Raw genomic sequence first — 27,193 nt, forward strand, 5'->3', positions numbered from 1 at the left:
TTGTCATCGCAGTCTTACGCAAACACATTGAAGCATTTCAGCGACTTCTGCTGTGAGAGGAAAGTTTTTCTCTGACAACTGTCTCGTCAACAGTGTTTTCCGCTTCAAGCCGACTCAACAAGATTATATTTAGTTACCTCGAGGTGTTTGGCTGTGTCGCCTCAAACCTTTCTAAATACCTCACAGCACAATTGCAGTTACGTGTGTGCTGTTGCAGCTTTCAGGATCGTTCCCCAGAATATCTCCACTGCCGCTGAGAATTTCCATTTTTCTCCTGCTATTAAATACCGTCAACGCTCTGCAAACGAGCGCCAGAGTTCATTTCCTCAGCCTCTGGTCCACAGATTTCCATAATGAAGAGCATATGGTCAGATGCAAGCTTTTCTGCCCTGGTGCAAACGCTTTTCAGTGCCAATAAGGCATTTCAAGTTTCAGATTATGGAGAAGACGCTGTAAGGCAGCTGCGTGCTCTGTGCCAAGGTAACACTCAAGCCCTGCCAGATAAATGTTGTGGCCATCGATGAAAACACGGGTTACTGCCAGCATCTTGACACATAAAAAACATGCTGAAGGTGCCTTTAACTCAAGGGACCTGTGATGCATCAGTTTCATGTCATGCAAAGCGAATCCACTGAGGAGATCATTGTACACACACACCAATGAGTGACAATGAAACGACGGACGACCTTAAACTTTTAGTTTGTTTCCTGACGTCCTCTCACTGCGTGTTGCTTTGAAGACATTCGCACAGCAGATTTCATCCACGTTCAGCTTGTGTGTGTAATTAGCTGTGTGTAATTGGAGTTTTAATGAGCTGTGTGACAAATGTTTCAAATGTTCAAAACACAGAATATTTCAATTTATTGTAATGTGACGCCTCATAATCTGTGACCCCAAAGGATTTAAAGAGTTCCCTGATTACAGCCATCAGAAGCCTTAATGAGGTAGATATTTGTGATTGTGTCATGCACTGCAGACGCCTTTTTGTTTTAAATGTAAGGATGTTTCCCCCGTTCTTTTAAGCCAGTGCCATAATATGTGCCGTGTTGTTAAGCCTGCAGCTATCCTTGTCTTAGTAATCCATTTTAGCTTTGTTACTGAGCTCCAGGCAGCTTGTTTATTAGGTGGGAAGGTGTGCTCTTTCTTTTGGTTGGTCAGTTTACTCCTGCAGAACCCGAGTGTGCACTTCACGGCACTTAGGGGAGCGGCAGCTTGCACTCATCCAGCCACACAAAGGAAACGCAGCATGCTCTCTCACAACAGGCAGTTGAACAGGAGCCATGGCTGCATTAGCCGGCCTTTCAGCGGTGCGTTCGTTCACATACCTGCACCGTGGATGAGTTCAGTACTTCATGCAGCAGTTTTAAAATCTGTGCAGCTGCAGGTGTTAACAGGCAGACTTTTAAAGGGCTTGGTGTGTAACCTCTCAGTCAGCCTGCACCTCCCCTGCACTTGTTTTTATGACACACACTGTGTTGTTCTGAGCAGCTGCCAAGGCAGGAAAACAGTGTTATTGTTCCTCAGAAGGACTTAAGACAGACAGCCTGATCCCCTCTGAGCTGACACACCGGTGCATTCATGACTGCTTGAGCAGGATGCAGACGTGCAGACCTGATATGATCAGAGTGGCTGCAGGAGTCTGAGGAGATAATGATCCACCACACCTTCCTGTTTCTAGTTCACTTCACCCAGCACTGACACATCCAGTGTGCCTCCCGTGCTAATATGAACAAACATATCCAGAGTGTTTGCGTTCGGCCGGATTGTGCACGACCCAACATGTGCACACGCTGCGTCGTTCCACTGAAAGCAAGGTTTCCTCCTCAAGGAAGTCCTGCTCACTTCAGGTGCAGCATGTGTGTGTGTCCTCTCCCACTCGTGACCCGTTGACCTGTGTGTTTACTGATTTGTTTTCATTAGACTGCCTGGGAGGAGTGACAAATATGAGTTCATAAAAAATCATCACAGCTGGCTTCTCCTGGACGAACACACACATCACCACCTCAGAGGATGAACCAGGGTCTCCTTTATTTGGCGAACTCCACAAAGAGTCTGACAGTTTTCTATTTATGTGCTTTATGCAAAACTCAGAGCATTATTCCACAATCGAGGATGACACCTGTTTTTGATGAAGTCAACTCCGATTCCAAAAAGTCTGGACTCTCCTTCATCCTTCATGTGTTCATCTCCTTCATCCTTCATGTGTTCACAAAGTGGTGAACTTGCTCCATCCTCTATGAACGACTGAGTCTTTCCAGGATGCCCCTTTCATACCCAATCATGATCCTCTCACCTGTGACCAATCAGCCTGTTTACATGTGGAATGTTCCAAACAGGTGGTTTTGGAGCGTTCCACATCTTTCAGTCTGTGAAACGTGTTGCTGCATCAGATTGAAAAAGGATTAACAAACGATCACACTCTGTTTAGTGTTGTTAGTGTTGTTCAGACCGTCCTCTCTCCTTCTTCTAACGTGACATCCTGTGACACCATATTTCTTGATGGCTGACAGATGACGCTGTCAGGGACGTTTCTGTGGTTAACACATCTGGAGACACTTTGCACCCATGAGGAAATTATTTCCTCCTTCACACCAAAACGTCCAACATGAGCCAGCAGAGAACTCCTGTAGCTCACTGAGACACTGAGTTTAGATGCACACGTGGAAACTTTGTGTCCTGATATTAAGAATGCAAATAATCCATTTTACAACACACTTTGAACGTAACACGGCAGGTGCTGCTGTGAATACATGAGGGGTGTCCTCAAACATAGTGCAAGCCCTGCTCTGCTAACACACACTCACACACACACACACACACACACACACACACACACACACACACAGTATCACATATGGTATTTTAACAGAGCAGGGCTTACATTAACAAATGAATGGATTGTATAATGTGTGTTTATACACACACACACACACACACACACACACACACATTGCATAGACTTAAATTAATTTCCTGGAGACTAACCATAACCAGTACTTGTGTAACCCCAACCTTATCTTAACCTTAACCGTACCCTTACCTTTACCCTTATCTTAACCTTAACCGTACCCTTATCTTAACCTTAACAGTACCCTTACCCTTACCTTAACCCCAGTCTTCATCCTAAAATTTAATGATTTGCATTATGAGGACCTGCATTTTGTCCCCATAAGGAAGGTAAGTCCCCACAATGTGACTGTGTCAACAGATTTATGTCCCCACTACGGAATGAATGCATGGCCACACACACACACACACACACACACACACACACACACATACATATATAATGTGTTTTGACCGCACGCCAATAATGAGCATTGCAGTACTTTTTCAAAACAAACCTAAAATCCAAAAGATTGAATCCAAAGTGTGGAAGTCATCAGTTTGAAAACATAATCTGAAGTTGAATCTCAGACCGCTCTCCTTTTGTTTGCTCGTTAAACCAGCATGTCCTCTGAGAGACGTCAGCTGTCTGATCCTGCAGAGCCCAGTCGGAGGCCCCCTGCGGCACAGCGCTGTGTTTACAGTCTAATCTGTGTGATGGACCTGCTTGATAAGGCCCCGGGCAGTTCTGCAGCATCAGGGGAAAAGCGGCAGATCGGGGCTCGCTGCCAGCAGCAGCACCTTCCAGCAGCAGGGACACACGGGTTAATGGGTCCTCAGCCTCTCGAGATGATGCAGCCACAGCAGGTTTTCTCCTCACCGAGCTTTGGGAGATGTCGAGGCAGAAAGACAGAAAACTCGTTTCTCCGATATCTGGGCGGGATCGTGTCCGTGCCCCTGTTCATAAACGCCACCGCCGACATCATTACAGGCTGCTTTCGGCCCGTGGAGGGAGGTTAAACACCCGAGCCCCATCAGGTTCCAACCGATGGAACATGTCCACGGCAGGGTGCACTGAGAGGTCAAGGAAACGTGAGCAGGAACGTTTTTAGCTGCAAAGGAAGACTTGAAATGTGGCAGGCCGGCAAATAAATGTCCCCACGCTGCCGGCAGATGTAAACATCTGTAGAGTCATTGTGATGCAAGTTGGCGTGTTTGTTCTGCTGCTTACTGCAGAAACGTATGAGGTGTCTGTTTTAGGCTTTTTGACTTAGGCAGTTTTCCTTGTTTCTGGATTTTGTTCAGAAATTGGAATCTTCAGAAAACACAAACAGGCCGGCGGCTGCAGCTCAGTCGAGAAAGTCACACCTGGTTTTAGGAAATAGTTGAAATTTGTTTGCCAGTTTGTCGGCAGCAGAAGAGCAGACGGCGAGTTTGGACTGGACGCAAGCGAAAGAATCTGCTCGCGCTGGTGGAGTTATTGATTTTACGTGTTGTAAGAAAATAAAATTTTATTATTCAGGACGGCGGTCGGCCAAACATTGTGTTGTATTTGCCAGAGTGTTTCGCTGTAATTATTTGTCTAATGCAAACAGGGTTCGGTTCCACGATGCCAAGATCCAGCTTGAAAGAGTCCCTGAAGCCAGTTTTTAACAGCCTCAGATTTCCTGTAACATGGCCCTTTGGAGCTTATTCATGCATTTTTGTTTGCATTTTTATATTAACGTGGCTGAATGCTGTAAAAAGACAAGGCCTGGCTAATTGCTGAAGCGTTGGAGCTCATCCTCAGTCTTGCACATGCAGCCTGATGTGAGGAGTGACAGAGGAGGGGAGCTGAGTTAATGTCCACCTGTCAACAGCTCGTCTTGCTCGTGGATCATTTGTGTGGCTACATGACAGTTGCAGGCAGCTTCTGTCATGCTTGTGATGGCTGCGTCTGTTTATAAAGTGGCTGGAAGACAGTCGATCTGGTTGGGATGCGAGAGGGAAAGATGTGTGGGAAGAAATCACGGCGCAGATCGGCCTCTCCCCCTGTGGATTACACAGGCTGTGATTGTCTTTCTGCTGTTGGTTCGTGCTCGGATAAAACTTGCAAGATATATCTGCCTGACCCTCTTAGCAGAGAGGAAATGTAGGAGCGTCACCTCATGGGCTCATTACCTGGGTCCACTGCCTGTTAGGCAAGGAGCAGGGTCAAAGGACACATGTAGTCTGGAGCTAAACACAGCGAGAGGTGAATGAAACCAGCTCCCAGCATCGATTCGATCCATCATTTAGTGAGTGAAAAGAGTGCGACGTGGCTCTGAATGTGCCTCCATCTGAGGGTGTAATGAAGAAATGACAGCCGGTGGAGATCAACATGTTGATGAAGTGTTAAATATTTAACAGCCACTCCGTTTATTGGCGCTTTGAGCTGAGTGATGTAGAAATAGAGGACTAAATAAAACCTGAAATGAAGGTGCAGGTTGAAAGAGAAGCTCTCTGTGGGGACTGATGCTGTCAGTCACTTTGATAATGATCACAGTGATGAAAGCTCGAACCGTTTGTACGTATCTTTAATTAAGACGTTGGCTTTTCTCCTCCTGTCCGTCCTATCGAAACATCTCTTCAAACAAAAATACAACAAATTACACTTTTTATGTCTCTTAAGTGAATTATATGACAGAAGATCCACTTTGCTTTATGGTTGAATCATTTCAAATTGAGGAGCCGTTATGAGACCAGCTTCATGTTGCTGGTGTCATTAAGCCTCTATGGAAACCAGCAGTACCCTCTGTTTTCTGTTTTACATCGTTTTATGACGTCTCCTCTGTTTGCCACACACTTGATTTCCATCTGATTTGACGCAATTACAGCAACCCAGGGCGTGAACTCTCTCAGTGTTACTCTCTTCCCTGAAACCACATTAAAAAATGAAATTGAAAACAAAGGGAGAGGTCGGCCAGCATGTGTTTAACTCTTGTGCTGCCGCCCACTCGTACGCAGCTTCTGGGTTTGACCTCGAGCCGCGTGGCGACCTCTCACCAAACAGGATCTTGTCTGAGTAGAGATGCTAAAAAGTAAGTAAAATCAATTAATGCACTTTTTTAAGCACCTTCTGCACTTCAGAATTGTTTTGGACTGGTGTGGCGGCCCTCAGCCCTTTGTTTGTCCTCTAACAGCTTCGAGGTTGTGCCTGAAACGCTTTCATAAAGACCTCAGACCCTTTGTGCGGCCTCACATGCTTGGATTGAAGCACTGAACGGGCTTCGAATGCTCACAGCTACAAGTTTATAGCGAAAGTTTGAGAATCAGGATATTTGGCAAAACACTCAGTCGAATAACTTTTTAAAAATTGAGTTTTGGGCAAAACCTTCAGCCCTTAAAGGTCAAGTGTGTTGGATTTAGTGGCATCTAGCAGTGATGCACCCTTCACTGCAGCAGCCAGGGAGAGTGCAGAAGAGTCTCTAGAGCCGCTGTTTGGTTTGTCCTCTCTGGGCTACTGTAGAAACATGGCCGTCAACATGGCGGACTCGCTCCGTCTTCAGATATAAAGAGCTCGTTTTAAGGTGGATGAAAACAGGATTCTTATCTTCAAACATTCGGCCTCAATCCTCCACAGTGACCTTTGAACCTGCAGTCTGGGACTTAAATGAACATCTGTATGATTCTACCAGAGTTTTTAAATGTGTCGTCTGCACAAACTGCAGGTTCGAAACGACTGTAATCAGTATCTTTACATCAACCATTGATCACATGACTACTTTTATGTGAACGTGGTCGCTCTCGGTAATGAGTCCCCCCCCCATGAAGCTTTATTGCGTCTTTCAGTTCAGGCCCACAACCCACCGCTCTCATGGCGTCACGTTCAGCAAAAAGACAGCTGACAGACGGTGGAGACCAAAACTGAGCTCAAAGCAGAGTCAAACACAGCTGACTTGTGTTATTGCTCCACGTGTTGGTGTCTGATAGCTTTCACTAACAGTTTCTCCACATCAGCGTCCTTGTTAACGATGTGTGTGTTGCTGGTTTAACATGTTCTGTATCACATCCAAAGTGTGACTCCTGTGTGGATAATCAGCTGTTATTTCATTTTTCCACATTAAGGCACGTCTTAGACCCCCCCTCCCTCCGTTTCTGCCCTGTTCACTTCTATCACGCTCTGTAATACAATTTGCAATTAAAATCTGAGTCTGCTCAGACGCATCAGAAGGCCTGTGAACTGCAGCCTCTCCGGAGCCGCCGATACACTGAGGGGCCGGCACTCGTGTGAATTACTCACCCAGATGAAGAGCAGAGTCTTGTCAATTACCTTCCTGCTGTTTCTCTGTATTTAAATTCAGCCCTCTCTGTCTTTATTGAGCTCTCCCTGCAGCTGGGATCTGCTGAGTAACAGGCGGCACGAGGGCCTGAATAAGGCCGCTGTGAGACGTCCCGCTCGTTCGGCCGGGCTGAGCGGCCTCTTCCACCATCTCTCCTCCCCCCCGGCGTCACACACGAAGCAGTGTGAGCAGCAAAGTAGGAATAATATTTTCTGGTATTCCAGTTGTGTGGACATGCTGGGGTGACGGAGAGGTAAAGGAAACACATCGCTCCAGACTTATGGACCGGAGATGACATCGGCACGCCGCGTCAACGCCTCGCTGCCGACGCGGCGTGCTGACATGTGCTCTGAGTTAATGGGGTACATCCTGCTCGCACAGCGGCACGAAGTTCTGCCGCAGACTAGGAGGACACTTGATTTTGGCTCGGAGGCTCTGCATTTGATGATGTTCAGAGAGTGTTTGCACCCCCAGTTAACAATTGGCTGCAACGTGCTGATGAGAGAGAGGAGGCCTCTTCATCTGTGTGCTGTAACCGCTACCTGCAATGATTGTAAATCTAAATTTGAGCTGTTTGTTCTCTGACAGCAAGGAAGCAAGACGTTAGAGCAGGGGATCCCAAATACTTCAGCTCAACACCAAAACTGGGAGCCAAAATTACAAAAATACATCAAGAATCAGCAGAATATCTACATTTAGAAGCTGCAGATGAAGCTGAAAACACACACAGAACAAACAATTCGTCTTCCTCTTCGCACACGAGGAACTCTTGACCCGATGCCTCATTTGCAGACTTCTTTCCAATTTCTTTATTTTCAAGCTCTCGTGACTGAGCAACACAAAGCACGTCAAGGCCGCATTTCAGGTGGCCAAGGTGAAAGCCTTGTGTTCATGCACACGACCCCGACTGAGGGAAGCGCAGAAGTCAAACTCGATTCTGAATTCATATTTCGCCGCAGCCTTTTGTGCGTTTGAACCTGCAGTTGAAGCCGCCGTGTGACCCGCGTTGGGTTGTGTACGTTTGTGAACGGCTGCATCGGATCATAATGAATCCATGATGAAATTCTCGTTCGAGAGGTTTGTTCTTTTTTAGCAGTTTTTAGATGAATCGCCAGTGAACACCTGTTGCTTTCTTGTGCTCTTTTGCAGGGAAGATGTCAAATATCCGAGCGGTCAGGAAGAGGCAGCAGCTGAACAACTTGGTGGCGATGGTGACAGAGCTAGCCGGGCCCGGGCAGACCGTCGTGGACTTCTGCAGCGGGACGGTGCGTGTGCTCGTCCATCAGTCCACGCATGTATATTTATCTCTGCACCTGACCGTGATGGACTGCGGCTCCGTTAGCATCCAGCTGAGAGCGAGCGCTGCTCTCCGGTGTGTTATTTCCCTCTTTAAATGCTGCAGCTGTCGGCCGCCGTACAAAGACGGGCCGGTAATGTGATTACACACACACACACACAGTGGCGGCTCTGCGTGGCTGCAGTGTCCACACGTGGTTGGAAAGGGCAGCGCTAATCATACCTGCACTGATGCTCTCTGATGGATGGTTCTGTTTTGCATTTCCTCTCTTTCTTTCTTCTCACAGGGTCACGTAGGAATTGTTCTGGCTCACACACTCCCAGATTGCCAGGTAATGTGTGTGTGTGTGTGTGTGTGTGTGTGTGTGTGTGTGTGTGTGTGTGTGTGTGTGTGTGTGTGTGTGTGTGTGTGGTGTCATTAAAGACTCGACTGTGGATTTTGGTCTCTTCTTTCTGTTTAAACAGCTGCAGATAAAGTTTAAGCTACGCTGATGTGATCAGTATCATCTGTCATGACCTGGCTCAAAACCATGACAAAAACGAGGAGACGTACGGTTTTTAAAGTAAAAACGAAATGATTTTATTACAAACAATGTAAACTTAGGTAATGGGCAACATAATCAAACACTAACTGAATTAACAAATAAACTAAACCAAAACATAATGCGCCGAGGGATCGAGGCTGCAATGGTGCAGCCACACCAGGTGGGTCACCCAGCAGGGCAGAGCAGAGAGAGTGTGAGAAGTAATGCCAGCTCTCATACACCTGTGGACTGGCCAGGTCCACCCAGGTGTGGCAAGCCCCACCTACAACCTGCAGGGGAAGACAAGACAACACAGGAGGGAACACAGAACACAACAGCAGGCCCTAGAGGCAGGAGGTCGTCACACATCGTATGTGCAGAATTCGATTCCACACGTGGCTGTGAAGGTTGACTCGTGTGATCCGGTTTCCAATAACTCCCAAAGTTTACTGAAAAACATAGAAGTAATCATTCCAAATTCACAGCATGTTTTTATCAAATGAAATATTCAGCTTCGATCCATATTTGTTGGCGTTTAGCTTTTCAAAAACAACATTTTCACTGCAGCCAAAAACCTGTTTGCTCTCCGCCTGCTGCACTCACGGGGAGGGAGGCTCACACTCGTTTAACGGCGCATTCATGAGACGTGTATCAGCAGCCCAACAGCAGCATAAATTACGTTTTTATAACCACAATAACACAGTGATGCCAGATGAATAGTCAAAATATAACACGACGACAGACATTTGAAGCTTCGTGTGAAACCTCGGCAGAAGCCGTGAGCGTCGGTCACACTGGATATTTGAACCGCACCTCGAAGGTGTGGATGATCAAACACAGCGTTGGTGACTTTCTTATTAATCTTCAGATGAATCATTGTGATTCAGCTGCATTGTTTTGAAGAACTTGGTGTGATTTGCTGGTCGCTTCATGTTTTGCTGTTATTTTTACTAACGTTGGACCTCAGAACAGGCCTCATGTAATCTCACGCTGCTGTGGTTTTAATTAAACTCTGTGTCTGTGTTTCACTCTGAGAGCTGGTATTGATCGATCTTTCGGCCCTTTCAACGCGGCTTGATGTTGTCAGACGTTTACATTCATTATTGCTCGTTGCAGGTCGTCTGATAGCAGCGGTGGCGTGCGGCTGTGTGACTCGTGTCTGTCTTTATTTAAGGTCATCCTCATCGAGAACAAAGAAGAGTCCTTGGTCAGGGCGCAGAGTCGAGGCGCCGAGCTGGGCCTGAAGAACATCGGCTTCATTCAGGCCAATCTGGACTACTTCACCGGCCCGTTCCACGTTGGGGTGAGCAGAGCGAGTCACAGAAAATGTGCTTTCACGCCCGTTTGTCTCCATTTGTTTGATCCAGATTCTGCAGGTTATGGTAAATAAAACATGAAAATGAAGTTTTTGTCTAAATAACAGTCAGTCAGAGTATCATCTGTACTGTATTTAATGTGATATTTAGTTGGACAGAGCAGCCATCGCAGTGCTGTTTTAATGTCCTTCGTTTTCATGTCGTTTGCATTGTTTAACTGTCGTCTCAATCCAATTTTCAATGTCCACATTCGATTTTTCTGAGCCGGCTGAATTGCCTTTCCCTCTCAGACTGCAGCCTTCCAGCAGACAAATGAGGAAAAATGTTCTGCCACAGGGAAAGTGTAATTAGCAGTCACATTTGGTCGTGCCGTAATGCTCTTCTTATTGAATTCGACCTCATTGTAAAGAAAATGTGAGTTCATGCTTATTTGAAAGCACTGAAGGTCTCATCATCAGTAAATATCCTGTTCGGCGTTGTTTGAGTCTGTCTAATGTTTGAAGGCATTGCAGTCAGAATGGTGTGACGTTTATGACAGCAGGTGCGACTCTGAGTTATTTTTTATTTTACTTGACGTCAGGTGCAACCTTACGCTTTCTGTTTGTTAATGACAATAATTAAGACTGAGAGCTGCTCGTCCCGATGATGCACCGAAACCGAGAAGGCGACACCTTCGATTGACGCTGCACGAACGATGTGTGACTTCCTGCTCTGCCACAGTCACAGCTCCACCGCACGGCGGCTGAACGGCGTATTTTTAGTCTGTATACCGGAGGAGCTGAGCCTCATGTCACGCAGAGACGCATGTCAGTCCCTCGTCTTTTTCCCTCAGACTGAAAATGCCAACATGCAATTATTTTTGTCATTGCAGCTAAGATGCTTTTCATTTCCTGAAGTGGAGCTTTTAATCAGAAGCCTTTTAGCGGCGAGCACTTCAGTCGAGCAGCGTGTGTCACAGTCCCCTCTGATCATCTGAGAGCCAAAAGGTAGCTTCACCCAGAGATGAAGGACAGGGAACGTCCAGGTCGAAGGATTTCTTCAATGAGAAACATTATTGGCTCACTCCTGTTTGTTCTTGTTTACTTTAAAAATTTGCTTTTGGTTTGCTCTCAAGGGCAATTTGCCAAAATATTAACAGTCATGCTCGTCATCTTTGGACAGGAAAGACTCGTTTTTGAAAAGTGTTTGTAATGAAAGTGCTTGGCAGCCATTTCAAGCTTCGCTCAGGCGTCTTGGCGGTGTCACACTTTAACTTCTTCACACGTGTTTTAATACCAGCGTCTCTGCCAAGGCTGCAATTCTGCCTGTTTGTGTTTGTTAAGGCTTCACATCCTGCGTACTAAATGTCTTTAATTCAGCTACCTGCTACAACAGAATAAATATTTTACTAGCTTTCAACCTCTATGCTAGATGGGGTTCGAATAAAGCTGAAGTCAGTCCTGCACCGGCTGCAGGTCTGAACACCCACCTTATCTGCAGAGCTGTTGACTTTCTGAATGGATAATTGCAACCAGTTTAGAGCAAATAGGTCCTTAACTGTGGTTCTTTATGTGATCTTTGAATCTGGCTGGTATCACACAAAACCAGCTCTTTGGGATTTAAAAAGAAACTCCTCTTACCTTCTTTAGAGCCTCTGAATTCCTGTTTGCACACATGTTGCTTCGTCGCTCTGGATCGTTGTTGATATTTACGCGTCAGGCGTAGACGGCGTAAACCCTGGACGGAGCTTCAAGAGTCGTAAGCCTGCGTTCTTTCTATTGGCCGGCAGGAGGTGCAGAAAGAAGTCTTGATTGTGATGATTGTGATGTGATGATGTTAGTTTTGTAAATGATGCTCCCATTTAGAATAAAATAGACGATAAAGTGGGGGGGTTGGTTACCTGGTGTGTCTCTGGGTTCTCCGTCAGATCCAATCAGGATTCAGGCGTAGCATTGCGTATCCTCCCCGGTTCCACCCTCTCTTCCAAATACGGTCACTCCATTAATCCAAGATGGCGACGGCCATGATGGCAAACTCAAAGGGTGACGTCACAGTGGGCTCACGCTTGGTCTCAGCTGTGTCTTCCCTCAGACACGTTGTGGAGATCCGTCTTCCTGCTGTGTGTCACGGCCCACTTCCAGAGACCAGTTGTTCCAGTGGCCTCGCTCTGACGCCCTCTGGGGCGAACAGGAACACATACCTGCTGTAATTAGCAGTAGCTGTTGTTCCAGCATCGTCACTCCGCTGAGACGTGCTCCACTTGGAAAGCAGCAAACAGATGATTCTTCTCTGCAATATGTGGGTGTTTTTTTTTTTAGCCCAGTCAGACAGTTTCTGTGCATGAATGTGGATTTTGTTTCCACATGGTACATGAATGTTAAGGTTTCTGTATGAAACAGGCCTCAGTCTGTCCTTGTTCTGCTCAGCATTCGTGCAGCCTCAGCTGTAGCTTCGGCTGAGCTTCTTTCTGCATGACACGTACGTCCACCTGCAGGAGCCAGCCGTCACACTGACTTTAATGCTGCTATCTATAATACATGCTCCCATTTTTAGTCACATTCATTTAATCAGGCTAATTAAGTTGAGGTGTCCCTATTCTTAGTCAGCGCCGGCTCTTCCTGTCTGCGGTGGCGTGTCCCGGGTGTTAGACCAGTATCAGAAGCAGCCCCTGCATGCAGAGTGTTTGGTTCTTATTCCTCCTCCTGTCAGACCACATCGAGCCGGCGCACCTCCGAGGCAGCAGGAGTTGTGGAGCTTGAAGTTGATTTGGAATTTATTGGATGGAGGTCCTTGATGGGTTGTGCTCACGGCTCGGATTGTTTGCAATTGATTCCTTCAGTCTTTTTGTTTGTGTGAAGAAAAAACGTGGCTGCCGTTACTGCTTTAAGCCTTATGTAAAAAGGGGTATTGATCAGCTGCAGTGAGGCTCTATCAGCTGTAATTCCAATGCTGATGTGAGTTAAAGGTTTTTTTTCTAAGTCTGTTTCTCTCCAGAGAAACGCAGCAGCTCACCCTTCGAGAGGAAGACGACCCTTTGATTCTGTGTAATCACACAAATAAGCACGACCGGCCGTAGACTCACGACAGGATATGCAACTCTTACTGGTGATTTTTTCCAGTTTCTTTCGAACTGCTTGGTGATTTCAATCATGATCTCATAATGAAACCAGTGCAACGAGCACAGCTAAGCGTTTAACATTTCGACACAGCGAAGAAAGCTTTTAGAAAGTGTGGAGCAACCGTTTTCAGAAGCTTTGCTGTCTCTCTGCGGCGCTCACAGCGCTCGGTTGATGTTGATGGAGTAGAGTATTAGTTAGCTGTATTGCAGGAACTTGTTCCGACTCAGGCCCAGATGGGACAGGAGAGGGATGTAATTACTTGAATAAGAGTGAATAATGACGCCTCATGATTTCTGTGATGTGATTATTGAGAAAAGATGCAGATAGAAAGAGCTTTTTCTCTCCCCGAAGGACAGATTAATGAAGAACACAGCTTTATAAACGGCCCCTGGTCCTTTGGTTGTTGTGTATTGATTTATGATTTGTTCTTCCAGTGAGATGTTTGTGCACGTATGAAAAACTGTAAGTCTATGAGATGGATTTTAAAATCAGCCTTGCATATATTTTCCCATTCCATCATTTATTTTTAATTAGTATTTCACATAACATATCGGGCCGGGATGCAGCTTTATCAATGTCGCTTAAACAGACAGACAAAGTCGTTTCTGAAGCGAGGAGGCGTCCTAAATCAGGAATTGGAGATGCATAATTAGTTATCAAATCATATCAGAATGTGTTTTATTTTATTTGCGTGCATTTCTTTTGGCTTTGTGGAAAATCAAGGCTAAAGGTTATAAAATGTAATTAGGATTTACCACAGCATGACTAATGTACAACATTAAGTAGCTGAGCAAGAGTGATGGCGTTACTTTGTTAATTATTTTTGCTTTAGATGTGGAGGATGTAACATGGTGCAATCTTTGATAGGCACTCCTCCTCCTAATCAGCAGTCTGAGACGTGCTGTTGGAAGAATAAGCTGTTTTTTCCCCGTTGCCATGAATAAATGAAGGATAGAAAATGAGGTGTCAAATAGATGCAAGGCCATGCAGGTAATTGATGTTAATTCTCCATTTTTCTCTTCCTGCTTGTTCGTTCACCGTGCAGAGTCTCCTTGTTTAACTTCGTCTTTGTTCCACAAAGCAAGTGGAATAAATGTGGAATAAATTGCTGCAGAACAAACATTGAAGTTCCAGGTGGAGCTCTTCATGCAGCTGAGAAAACCCATTTCCAAACAGTACGACAGCATCGAATTACACTCAACAACTGCAGATTTCCAGGAAACACTTCTGGTTCTGGTGCAGTTGGACCTGCAGCCCTGCAGCGTCCAGGGAGAGCTCATGCACCTCTGAGAAATGTACCCCCCCCAACATTTCAGTGACTTTATGAGTGTGTTTGGCCGCGTTTAGAGTGTCTGTTTCTTCCCTAATCTTTGGAGCTGCAGCCAATCGCGGCGCAGCCTCACCCTGACCACCGCTCTGTGGCGGCGCTGCCAGGACAACATGCAGCAGACTCAGACTCACGGGCGCCGGGGGACAACCTCTTGGAAGACAAGAAAAGAAGTTTTGAGGTGGACAGGGTTCATTTCAGGGAGCTCGAGCAGCTATTGTCACATCAGACTGTTGATAATCAGTTTTATTTGGACCATTAGCAGTGAATCTATTTAGCTAATGTACGCTTGAGAGGAAATCATCTGTTTCACTGCTGTTCTTTGGATATTAAAGTCACTGCCTTTGAAGAATCGTAATGTGTTTTTGCAGATGGACTGGGTGAGCCGCCTGAATACAGACAGGCTATAGCAAAGGGTCTTTTAGTCCCTCTCTGTGATTCAATATACAACCACAGCATTGCTAATGCATAGCTGGGTGTTCATCACCACGCACAGTTTATCCACTCAATGGAAGTCCTGATGCATTCGTGCCCTGGCTCTTAAATCGCTAATACTCTTTGTTTGCTCTAACTCTTCCAGTCTGCACCTTTGGGAGCGTAGATGTATTTAATAGCAGCAGCCATTATGAAGTAATCAATGGAATCGAGTGCATGCTTACAAGTGCTCTCAGTTCGGTCCTGCTGCTCGACAAAGAAGGTTTTCCAGAAAACTTGTTGAAAGAAACAGTCTGATATTAGTTTTCTGTGTTTCGCTTCAGGTCGCCCTCCACGCGTGTGGCGTCGCGACAGACATGGTGATGGAGCACTGCATCCAGGCGGGGGCCGCCTTCGTCATCAGTCCTTGCTGCTACGGCTTCATCCAGAACGCAATCAAGTTCAGCTTCCCCCAGAGGTTTGTACCTGATCTCAGGGGGTTCCTCACCTGGCTCGGATTAAACCCTGAAAACTCACCTCTGCTCATCAAAATGACATATTTAGAAGTTTGATGAACAGTGACGAGTGGTAACTTAGGAAGGATTCAGCCGCACGTTTCAAACTTGTCAGAATGATCCTGATGAATGTAGCCGTCATCTAATTCAGCCAAATGAAATGAAGCTTGGCCGGCTGACGCTGGCTAACATTATATTTCACTGTGCAGATTTGTTTGGACGGAGCAGGAGAAAAACAAACTGTCCAACACGCTGGCTCGTCCTCGCTGTGTCCCCAGAGTGAATGGAAATCTCTGCCGTCACTCTGAAAATACTGAAACTCAGCTTTCAAAGCACAGATCTGTAGCTTCACCTGCTTCTCCTCTGACACGCCTCGCTCCATTGACGGGTTTGGTTCCTTCGTTATGTACAGAACTCTTACTGTCTGTGTTTGTGAGACTGTCATTGGTCCACTGCTGATCAAAGGTAGGAAGACCGTAGGAAGGTGCAGGCCGCACATTTGACTCATGATGTGTCTTGTAGATAATAAAAAGCACCCTGTGGACACATTCAGATGGTCAAAGACTTGGTTTTCGTTGGCAGGCTCCTTATATGTTGCCTCTGACCTTGTTTTCTTGTTAGCCCCGTTAGCATCGCTGCTTCTCTTTTGGTTCTTCTTCAGTTTCTCTTTGGCGGCTCCACCACTTTCACACTCAGTCCCTCTCCCTCACGGACACACAGTCTGCATCTCTTGTCGCTGCTTTTTTGTTCACTTCATGCCTCCCATCATCACCGCTGGCAGCACGAGGCAGCAGTGTCACATCGCCTTCACGACGCGGTCCGCCCCTCACCTTTCCAGCCTTAGCCCGGCGCTCTCAGCAGCAGAGAGGAGGCGTCTCTGCGTGCAGGCTGAAAATCCAGCCGGAGGTGCAGAAGATGAGACGCTGCACTTGTTGGATTTACTTCACCAAACGTGGCCTTCGAGAGAATTAACAGCTCAGCTGAGCTAAGATACGAGCTAAAATGTGAGGCTGTCTAAATAGAGATGGAAGAAGCAAACAACAGCAGGGAAGAAGAAGCGAGAGGCTCTACTTCGACGGTGTTGACCCTGTTGCTATAGCAGCACTCTGTTGACTAATGGCACTGTAATGCCTTAAGAATCATAACGAGGTAGTACGCCTCTGAAAGCACTTTGGGATACTTAAGGCTTCAAAACAAAATGCTGCTGTGTAGGATTGCTGTTGGAGCAGCTGAGAGCGTGATCAGCAGCAGTTGGCCCTTTGACTGCTGGGACAGTTCCAGTCAGGATCTCAGCAGTGAGACCGGCTCCGATCACCGATCAGGAGAAATTCTTTTAATAAACTGACCAAAAACGCAATCACAGCTCACCTGAAGTTTACCTGCAGCTCTCTCTGCACATTCCCTCTTTTCTCCATCTCTCCATCCAGCCTTTCATCCACAGTTAGTGTTTGTTTTTTTTTTTCAGCTTAGGTGCAGAAACGTGTAATAATTTGCGCCGTTGCAGGATTTCAGGGGTTGCAGGAGGAGTCACAGACTGCCCGTCGTCCTGCGTTGTTTGTGTGTTTGCTCAGTCGTTCAACACTCGCCTCTGTCGCTCATTACTAAGAAATCTGTTGGGTAAAGCTGCTGCTGGTGGAGCTACATAAAGCACACAGCACACACACCGCAATCAGCAGCAGTGTGCCAGCGAGGAAGAGCGACGGTCCTCTTTGAATGTGCGGCGTGTTGTCGAGCAGCAGCAGCACGCCACTTAGAAATGGCACATGGCACTAAAAGTAGAGTGGCGTGCAGCTACATGCACATCAAAAGACGCCTGGCTGGCTTCAAGACGACATGTTCCTTAGAGTTCATACATGCTCTGTTCCAACGCGGCGAGGGAAGCTTTCCTTTCACCGTCTCCATCTTAATTAAGGTGCTGCTGCTTTAACAGTATTGTACAATCAGAGGATGTAGTTTCCAGGCATTCTGACAACAGCAGCCGCTCACAGCATCGGCACGTCTTAATGAGCAGTGTCAGTGAAAATGGGAATATATGGGGGGACGGGGTCTTTGACAGTGGAACATGAGTGTGTACTGTTTAGAAGTAGAAGTCGATGAAGACCCCTGCGTCCGCTGTGGAAGAAGGAGCGCTGCTGCAGCTGTTATTCCAGCAGCCGTCAGACTGTTTAACATCGTTTAGCTGTTACACAAACGTACTGTTTCTGCACTGCTGCCTTATTTTGCTAATAAGCATGCAAATATCCTGTGCAGTATTACAGTTTTTTTACTGTGCTTATATATTATTTCTACTGCGCACTTGTACAAAACACTGCACTATGTGCAATTCAAAGATTTTCCATGGAGAAGCTGAGCCGTGCCTCTAAAGGCAGCTTTATTCTGCACATTTCTGTGTGTGATGTACGTATATATCTATACATATAATAGATTTTTATTCCTTTTTATTGTCCATTTGTTCTTTTTCTATGTCTCCTTTATTCTTACTATTACTGCCTTCTGTAACAGCATCATTTCCCAGGAGTAAGATCAATAAAGTTCCATCTTATCTTATCTTAAGTGCCATAAGGCAGCGGCACGCCGGCAGCGACGTGGTTGCCTCTCAGAATCGACACATGCCTGAAGAGCTCAGCGCTGCTGTCAGCTTAAATAATGTTCAGGCTCATTTCACCACGAGCAGCCGTGCGGCATGAGGTGTGGATTTTGTTGGTGTGTTAGTATTTAACATGCACGGATGTGGAGCAGCGGCTCTCTGTTCTCTGTTCTCTGCTCCAGACGTGCTGATATGTGATTTTAAGGGTCCTCTGTAACAAATAAGGACTGTCAGCGTGGCCATGGCGTAACTGACCCTAAAACTGTGCCTCGGGGAGAAGTGTCAGTGTACAGTATAAATATTTAGGAGTTTCCTCGTACTTCTTCTCTCCTCATTTTCGCTAACTTGACACTTTGCCCCTCCTGACTCCTCATAAAATATTTAAAAAAAAAAGACTTTGCAGCTGCAGCGGACACCAAGAGGCCATGTTTCTGGGGGCGGTCGTGCAGTGTGTGCGAGGGGCCGACGCACCTGACTGTGTCAATCTTTGTCTGGCTGCTTTTAGTGTTTTCCCCTCAGGTCATGTTCCAGGTAGAGATTCTGCAGGTGTTGACATTCCAGGCGGTTCACGGCTTTTTATGAGCCGTGAAACTAAACTGGTCGTTTCATGAAGGCTCAAACCGTTAAACCTCTCTCCGTGTGACCCGAGTGGCTCCGAGCCCTCGACCTTCTTCATGTTGGCTTTTAATTAGCTTCAGCGATGATCTGATTCGGTTTAACCGCAGCGAGCAGAAGCCTCGTTTTCATGAGAGAGAGTGGTTTGTTTGTGAGATGAACTACTGAACACACGAAGTACAGAAGTATTAAACACATCTTAATCACTGCACTTTAACGTCAGAATATCTTCTGTTTTCTGTTTTACAGCAAAAGGTTCCAGGAGACTCTGACTTCTAAGGTATGTTTTTAAATGGGGTTAAATCCCTTCATTCGTTTTATTATTATTTATTGTACAAAATTCTGAATTTTTCACTTCATGCACTCTGAAAGATGCCCTCAGTGGGTCATGGCTTATCTTAACACGTCATGTTCGTTAGAGTATTTTGTGATGAGGGAAGTTTTTCTCCTCGCTAACTGCCTCGCACTGAGATGCTGCTGCAGCGACAGAAGCACGATGGACTCAGCAGCATGTAGCTGAACAGTTATCGTTTCACATGCCTGGACCCAGAGAAAGGCAGTGACCCCGAGAGTTAAAGCACCTTCTCATGACACACCTGTCAACACCCAGCAAACACAGCAACCAGGAGCAAATCAGACCAGTGAGAAACAAATTGAGCAGCAGAGACACGTCTGGACGGAGTGACAGCTAAAACCAGTTTGTTAAACTGTGGAACCAGAAAAACTTAAAAAATGTCTTAACTTCTACAGACGTAAGTAAATAAGAAACGTGTTAACAGCTGTGGTGCGACTACGATGTGCTGGCAGGAAGTTCCCGAAGCATCACATTGTCTCATAATCTCCAAAAATGACAGTTCAGGCTGCCAAACAGTACATTCATCCAGCAGTGCTGTGAGAAATATCTGATCCAGCTGATGATTTTAGCTTCTTTAGCAACAAGTTCTGACATTGTTTTGTAATTTCAGGTGTGTTTGTCATTTTTCTGAAATGTCATCTAAAATACTCAGTTTACATCATTATCAAACAGCATTTTATCATCCATGTATCAAATATGATACATAATTCAATCATATTCCACATTAGCTCGTTTCCTGTTCCCGCTGAATGCTAACTTTCGTTTTGTGAGTCAGTGGTGATGCATGAACGTCCACTTAGTGCTTAATCTGCACTTCACTATAACGAGCCAAACTTTGGCTTCACAGAGACATTAAACAGCATTTAAAAGGAATTAACGTAACTTTATTTTGCTTTGCATACGTAAGATTTCTTCAGCTTGTTTCTGTGTTTACTCCCTGTTGTTCTCACTGTAGATATTATTTCTTTTATGGGAAAGGAATCAGATCTGTGGGCTCTCACGTCTCGGGAACAGAGACTCCCCAGGCAGTCGCAGGAAAGAGACTCACACCCTCCACTCAATTCCTTATCGCTGAGCACAGACACGGCGCTGTACTCGGCGAGGGCCCGTCCCATGATGATGTATGGGACCTGTCAGTGCCCCTGGGGAGAGTCTGTGCAGTAGTTGCTGCAGGTCCTGGCCATGGCAACCTCAAGAGCTGACATGTCACAACACTGGACCACCTCTAACTTCTTTTCTTTTGTGCAGCAGCAGATTTTTTAGAGCCGTAGCTCGAGAGGCGCAGAAGATTATATATTATTTACGAGACAGCGGGCAATCGCAGTGTTCTGTGCTATCAAGCTGTGATTTCTCGAACACTGTCCAAAAAGCCCCGTGAGCAAACGAAATCAAAACTGCCACATGTTCCATCTTGAAATAAGAAGCTAAACATGTAGCCACAGGTGGAAGAAATCTATGTTCTCCTTAAAGCAGCAGACACGTTATCTAAGACTGTAAAACTGGAGCTCTGAGCCCCCCCCCGCCTCCCCCTGCCTCCCCCTGCCTCCCCCTATAGTTTTGCTTTCAACCACCATATTTCATATTTGCTATTCATCGAGGCTCAATGTGCAGAATTTCTCTTTTTCCTGTGTGTCTGCTCCCAAGCCTCCAGCTGACACGTGCAGAAGTAAGAGCTGCACTGCATTGTTTTATAGCAGAACTACAGTCGTCCTTCCTGGACTACAGCAGTTGAGCAGAATGACAGCGCTTTGACGAATGTGTATCGCTGGAATAAAGGGCTAATGGTGTGAGATATTGGTGCTCAGCGCTAACTTTAAGCACCTGCTCTGTGGCCTTGCATTCAGCTCAACCCAGCGCAGTGAAGAATGGAATCAATTAAAGTGCTGCAGAAGCAGGTTAGAGATTACCAGCCGCCCTCCCGATTCACTTGTTCCATGAACCTTAACGAGGAAAAAGCGGAAAGAAAAACTTGTCCTTCGGCTGGAAATAAAAGCCAGGGTTCATCTGACCTTTCTGGGGAGTTTATAGGGATGATTTTATGCAGAGAATCGTAGAATCGTAGGATGTGGTTGATATGAGGCTGAGCGTGCAAATGAAGCTGTTCCAGGTTTTTTGTCCCGTGCGGTCGTCCAGTCTGACAAACTGACAACTGATCTACAAACTACGCAAAGAAATCAATGTGGTCGATCACTGCTACTCCACAGCTGTGCGGGCGTCTCCCTGAATGCTAATGTCAGCATGCTAACAGTGCTAGCATGCTGATGTTATTGTGCTCAATATTTCACATTCATCCTCTTTGTTTAGCCTGTTAGCATGCTAACATTTAGTAGCTTTTCAGTGCAGATCAAAAACCAAAGCACTGCAAAAATGAAAGTCAGGACACCAAAGTTCTTAATAATAATCGTGTTTTGCTTAAAGGAAAAGTTACAGATTTATCCTTTATGGAAGATGAACAGTGCGGCACTGTGACTGATAACTGTTGAGTCACTGCTTTCAACATCCACATGACCGTATATTCATATTTGCTGTTCGTTGGGCCTCAGTGTGCAGAACCTGTGTCTCTGCCCCCAAAGCTCCAGCTGACACCTGCAGAAATGAAGCTCATTGCTTTGTCTTACAGCGACTACAGTCGTGGTTCCTGGACGGCAGCAGTCAAAGTGAGCGAGTTAATGGTGACAAAAAACATCCGAAACTGTTTGGTTTGAGTCTCTGTGGAGCTTTTTGCCATGTGACAGACTGGTGATGTGCTAAGCCGAACGCGTCCTGAGCTCACTGTCTGTCCTTGTTTTCAGGAACACATGATCCTCTGCCGCTTCGCCGACCAAACCGCCGTCCAGCTCCCTCCTGAGAGGCGACTCATAGGTGCTGTTGACCGTCTTCACCTTTCATATGTCTGACTCAGGAAATCAGTGCTGTCTTGATATTGATTGTTCTTTGGCTTTTGTGCTGAAACCAGGGAAACCAAAGTCACAAAGAAGTACGTCAGGCGATGTTTTCTTTTTTTTTGTCGCACCTGAACAGCTAACTTTGTACATGCTGATGTTCTCTCATACTTCTTTGCACCGTGGCCTCACACCTCCGCCCTCCTCCTCTCCAAACATCTACAGTTTTGATAAGCGTGAAGAAAGTTAATGCAGGGGTTTCATCAATGTGACAAACAGCTGCAGCGAGCAGCTGCCAGATCAGCGTCGTCAGACTCCGAAGTGTTTTGTCAGCCTGAAACCTCCGGGCCTGAGCCGAAGCTTCAGCGTACAGTGTTTCATTATGTTGAAGACTCTGTTCGCCCTGATAGCTCTCGAGCTTATCAAAGCCTCCCTCTGAAGCTGAGACGGCTCCCCGATGCCTCGTCAGTCTGAAGGCCTTTCATATGTACCTGACACGACCTGTCACGGAGGTTTCTGCTCCAGATCAGTTAACAGGGCTCAACCTTTCCCGCTAACATTTTCTAACCGTGTTTGATCTCATCTCTCCAGAGTCTGCCTGCCTGACTGCGACTGTGACCATGCAGGCAGCACGACAGACCAAAGCTCGCATTTACTCTGTCTGCCACCTGCTCCCGCCAGCTAAGCTGCACAGTGCAGCTGAAGTCTGTTTCCAAAATGCATCCTAAGAGAAAAGCGTGACAGTCGGTGTGAAGTTTTTGATGAATAACTGGCTTCTGTTTGCTATTGATACAAACAAACGCTGGGAGCTTATAGAGAATGGACGAAATAACAGGAACACCTGCAATATTCAAACCAGTACAGCAGCTGCACAATGAAAACTCCCTATTTACAGCCTGACTGATGAGTTGAACTGTTGAAATTCACTTTGGTGTGTCAGCAGCGGCAGCAGTGCTCAGATGGGTGACAAAACAAAAAAACATGGCTGACAGAACAGCTTCAGTGGAGGGATGGATCCCTCAGAAGACGCTCCCTCATGTGGTGTGTGGATGATGGCGGTGTAGAGCGCTGTCTGTCACGTTGGTCCAAAAACCCGCAGAGGGTTTTCATTTGGCTGAAGATGTGGCAACTGTGAAGGTCTTATCACGTGATTTTCATCCTTATCAAACCATCCAGTGACCCCCGTCGTGCCCCATCGTCCAGAATCAGCGTCAACGTCAGCGTGAAAGGACGTCATACGTATGGCAACATGTACAAACACAGCAAATATTTCTCCGCTCACGTATTCATCACCTGACTCCATGTTAGCAGATATGCTAACAGAATTTGCAGTAGGATTTCTTAGGTTGCATTTTTATGTATATGACAGATATTTTATTTCATTTTGTCAATTTATTTTCCGTTTTTTCAGTCTTTTCTGTCCAACATTTCAATTTTACAACAGTTTACTGCTCTGCTACCCTCAACCTCACTGTGCTGTTTTACAGTAGTAACACAAGCCGAGGAGTCTTTGCCAAACGTGTTTCTCTCTCTTATGTAAATGTCAGCATTTATAGAAATATCGGCTAATGAAACCCAGTATTTAGCTCATTTTGGATGTCCTTCCTTGTAAAATAAATGCTGTTCCTATTATTTTGTCCCTTCCTTTAAGTTCAGAAGTCTAATAAAATGTCTTTGTGTTCTTCAGTAAATGTTTAAAACAGGTTGTTTTGTCTCTGGATGCTAACATGTTGTTGTGTTTCTGTTTGGACCTCACCAGGTAAACAGTGTATGGGCCTGGTGGACTTGGACCGCTCGTGGGCAGCAGAGACTCATGGGTACTCGGTGCGGGTGATGACTATGGAGCCTGAAAGCTGTTCGCCAAAGAACAACATGCTGGTTGGAAGGCGGAGGCAGAAGACTGGCCTGGAAGCTGAAGCGGGCCAACTGGAAGCACCGGTGCATAATTAGGACTGCAGGCAGCGCTGCACAGCAGAGCGTCCTCGGTGTGCTCAGGGTTTGTGAGCGCTCCGGCCTCTGTGGCTAACTTTTATCCTCCTCCACAGTTTCTTTTTATTCCGTTTGCAAGAAGTGTCCTCAGAAGATGAAACAGATCTTTGTTTATTATTGCAGGATTTGCCAAAGTCATCCTCTCATGCCTCTGTCAGACTGAAGGTAAAGGCAGGAGAGATCCACACGTGGTGGAGGAGCGCTCCGACTTAAATGAGCTCAATTATCGAGCGCTTACTCGTAGTAAAAGAGCTCAAGTCTCTCACCAGCTGCTACGTTGCGTTTGTGTCTTTGCCTAAACTGTGTGATCAAGCTGGCAGCGTAAACAGAAGCAGCAGGAATTACACACCCCCATTGCAAATAAAGTACACCATACCGCCTCACGCTGCTTCTGCAGATAGTCTGTATACGGCTTTTTGTGATGGAGCTCAGCAGTGGGCTCCCTCTGTGTGCAGGTGTGAACAGAAGAGGGAGAAACACTAAACAACTTCAAGATGAGACGAGGAATTATCGTTATCTACTGTAACTGTCCTGCGTGAGGGCCTGAGAGAGAGAAATGAGATTCAAAGTCACATCACACCGGTTAAAATAAAGCATTTGTTATGGATCTAACCGGGAGAATGATTATTCCTCAAGAAGAATGAATGTGAATATGGTGTGCATCCAGTAATACCTTCAGCAGCGATGAATATTTTATGATGCTGGTGAAAAGGTCAGCGTGCTTGATTAGATGCGCGCAGTTCAGAGCCGAGCAGCTGAACATCACACAGTACGCTCCACATATCCAATCCTGTGTGCTTTAGACATACTGTGGCCCCCTTAAGCTTCCATTCTCCCAGGTGAAGCTGGTTATCTGTTTCTCTGAAAAATCCTGTGTTGTCACTTTTGACAGTGTGTTGCGGCTGCTTGAGAAATCAGGGGAGGTAGCCGGCGAGCCGCTTTCCCCGCTCAGGCTGAAGGGATAGACGGGAGCTGTGCGGGCTCTTCCAGCGTGGAGCTCATCTGAATTCAGTCAGCGGAGTCAGTCGATCCCGAGGTGAATGGCCGCAGACACAGCTCCTTCCAAGGGCTGGAATTATGTCAGAAGGAGACGTTCATGCTTGTGCACAAGTGCGCGTCACAGAAGTGCATATAGGCACAAAAGATGAGCGGGAGAGTAGGCGGCTCTGCTTAAAGCTTGCATGAGGCAGACAGGAGAAATTAGAGGTGTGAAGTAGGTCGATTCAACCCGAGCAGCCGAGGCTGGAGGGTGACGAGGCTCGGCTCTTTGTTTAGATGAAATGGGTGAGCTGCCCGAGCCTCTTTCTATGTAAATGCTTCTTCATGAATGAGCAGCCTCGTGGAGCCTGTGAATACGGCTTAGAGTCAGCGCCGCACAGAGCTGAATGCATTTTTTTAATCCTATAATTAACAGAATCATTAATCACTGATTGTCACGAAGGTTTTAACACACAAAGAATTTGCCTTTTGGTTGTGGAGCGTAAGTAAGAGGAAAACAAGCAGGATGACCTCAACGTAAAGGTCAACAAGATGAGCTGAACGTGAGCAAAGGAAGCTGCAGAATGCATCGTAGATAGTCCTTTAATCAGACAGTCGTCTGCGTTTACATGCTAATAATCCTGTTTATTTAGCTTTTCCATTAAACTAAGTGGACACTCTCATCACCATTTCCGTCTCTGAGCTGAAGAATTTTGCTGCACCAGGAAACGTCCACCAGGAAATAATGGATCCTCCATTGTTTTATGAACTGGAGTTATTACTTGTAATGAAAATTCAGCTTGTCTTGGTGTTTTCCGCTTCATTACACTGGTAGTATTTATGGCCGTTTGCCTGCAACAGTTGGCGTGAATTCTCCCTTTTGACAGTGACCTTATTTATGTCTCACTGTAACAGACACCGATATGAAGCACAGGCCCAGATGAAATGATAGAAGAGACCTCTGCTGCTTTTTCCATTATCTTAAATATCATTCCTTTATATTTACCATTTACATGCATTAAAACATGAGTTCAGAAGTCGGGAATGACTACATTTTTATGCACGTCCTCGGTTGCCTGCAGCAGACTCAGGCTGCTGCTCTAATGCTGTTTTCTGTTTCCTGATGCCTCTCTTCTCTTCCTACTTGTTGTCACTGTATATATCTCCAGTTTAGGATTTCCCTGCTTTTGTTCTATTTTTGCGTTTATTTTCTGCTTTAGTCTGCTGAGGCATTGTCTCCTCAGAATGTAACATAATGACTCACTTCTCCCTCGGGCTTCATTAAAGGACGACTTCGCCCAAAACACAGAGAAACATTTTTATTTATTCATATCCCCCTGACAGATTGCTTATTTGTGGATGAACAATGTTGATGTTTAGTTTTTATGCCTCTGCGTTGGCGCCGGCCGTGGACGGTGGCGCTGTGTTTTTCGGTCACCTTGCTGGAATTTCTTCAACTTTGGCACAAAGGTTCACTTGGACTGAAGGATGAACTGATTACAATTTGGTGATCGAAGGTCAAAGGTCGAGGTCACTGTGACCTCAAGTGGTGATTTGACCAAGCGGCAAACTCCAGGGTTGAAACATGAAGCCGACGCTGAAGTACCAAAAACTGCAGTTCCTCGAACAACCACTTGAGGCTGGCTCCAAAAGTGAGTCAATCCCCATAGACCCCCACATTAAAAAGGCAGAGATGAAGATGTTTACAGCCTGGTTTCAGGGAACAGGCTTCATTTGGCCACCTCAGCTCCACCCACGCTCCATCTCTTTACCCATTTTTGGATTAGCTGGGAGTTTGGTGGAGTCAGACGGTGGCGCTGAGCTTCACGGTGGTTATTTGGGAACCTATGGGTGAAGTCATGGATACTGCATCCATGCTTTACACAGTCTGTAGGCTTGACTGGTCGGTGGAGGCATACAACTGATTATAGCCGTCAATATTTTAGCACCACAAACACAATTTGGTGCTTGCTTTATCTTACTGGACCGTAATTCCTTTATAATTTGCTGGAATGTTTCCTGGAAAGAACCGTGAAATTTGGCTTTGATCGAGTAGTGAAGGTTCAGTGTTCAGTTGGTGCTCGTCCACATAAGTGAACCAGTCTGTGCACAGCAGGTCAGGTTCACAGCGAGAGTGTAGATTTCCAGTAATAAATGAACACGTGTGGTC

General features: G+C 46.1%; 1 protein-coding gene across 1 annotated transcript in view; it reads left to right on the plus strand.

The window, feature by feature from the left end:
* Positions 1-26,324, plus strand: part of gstcd (glutathione S-transferase, C-terminal domain containing) — a 46,896-nt gene extending 20,572 nt beyond the window's left edge. The window contains exons 6-12 of the mRNA XM_076727423.1: positions 8,277-8,392; positions 8,711-8,755; positions 10,122-10,250; positions 15,447-15,580; positions 19,069-19,099; positions 21,967-22,036; positions 23,816-26,324. Of these exons, the coding sequence (XP_076583538.1) occupies positions 8,277-8,392; positions 8,711-8,755; positions 10,122-10,250; positions 15,447-15,580; positions 19,069-19,099; positions 21,967-22,036; positions 23,816-24,006 (716 nt within the window). The 3' untranslated portion in view covers positions 24,007-26,324. The remainder of the gene's footprint in view (positions 1-8,276; positions 8,393-8,710; positions 8,756-10,121; positions 10,251-15,446; positions 15,581-19,068; positions 19,100-21,966; positions 22,037-23,815) is intronic.
* Positions 26,325-27,193: the final 869 nt, after the last annotated feature.

Source organism: Chaetodon auriga, chromosome 4 (genome assembly GCF_051107435.1).
Source record: "Chaetodon auriga isolate fChaAug3 chromosome 4, fChaAug3.hap1, whole genome shotgun sequence".
Taxonomy (NCBI): domain Eukaryota; kingdom Metazoa; phylum Chordata; class Actinopteri; order Chaetodontiformes; family Chaetodontidae; genus Chaetodon; species Chaetodon auriga.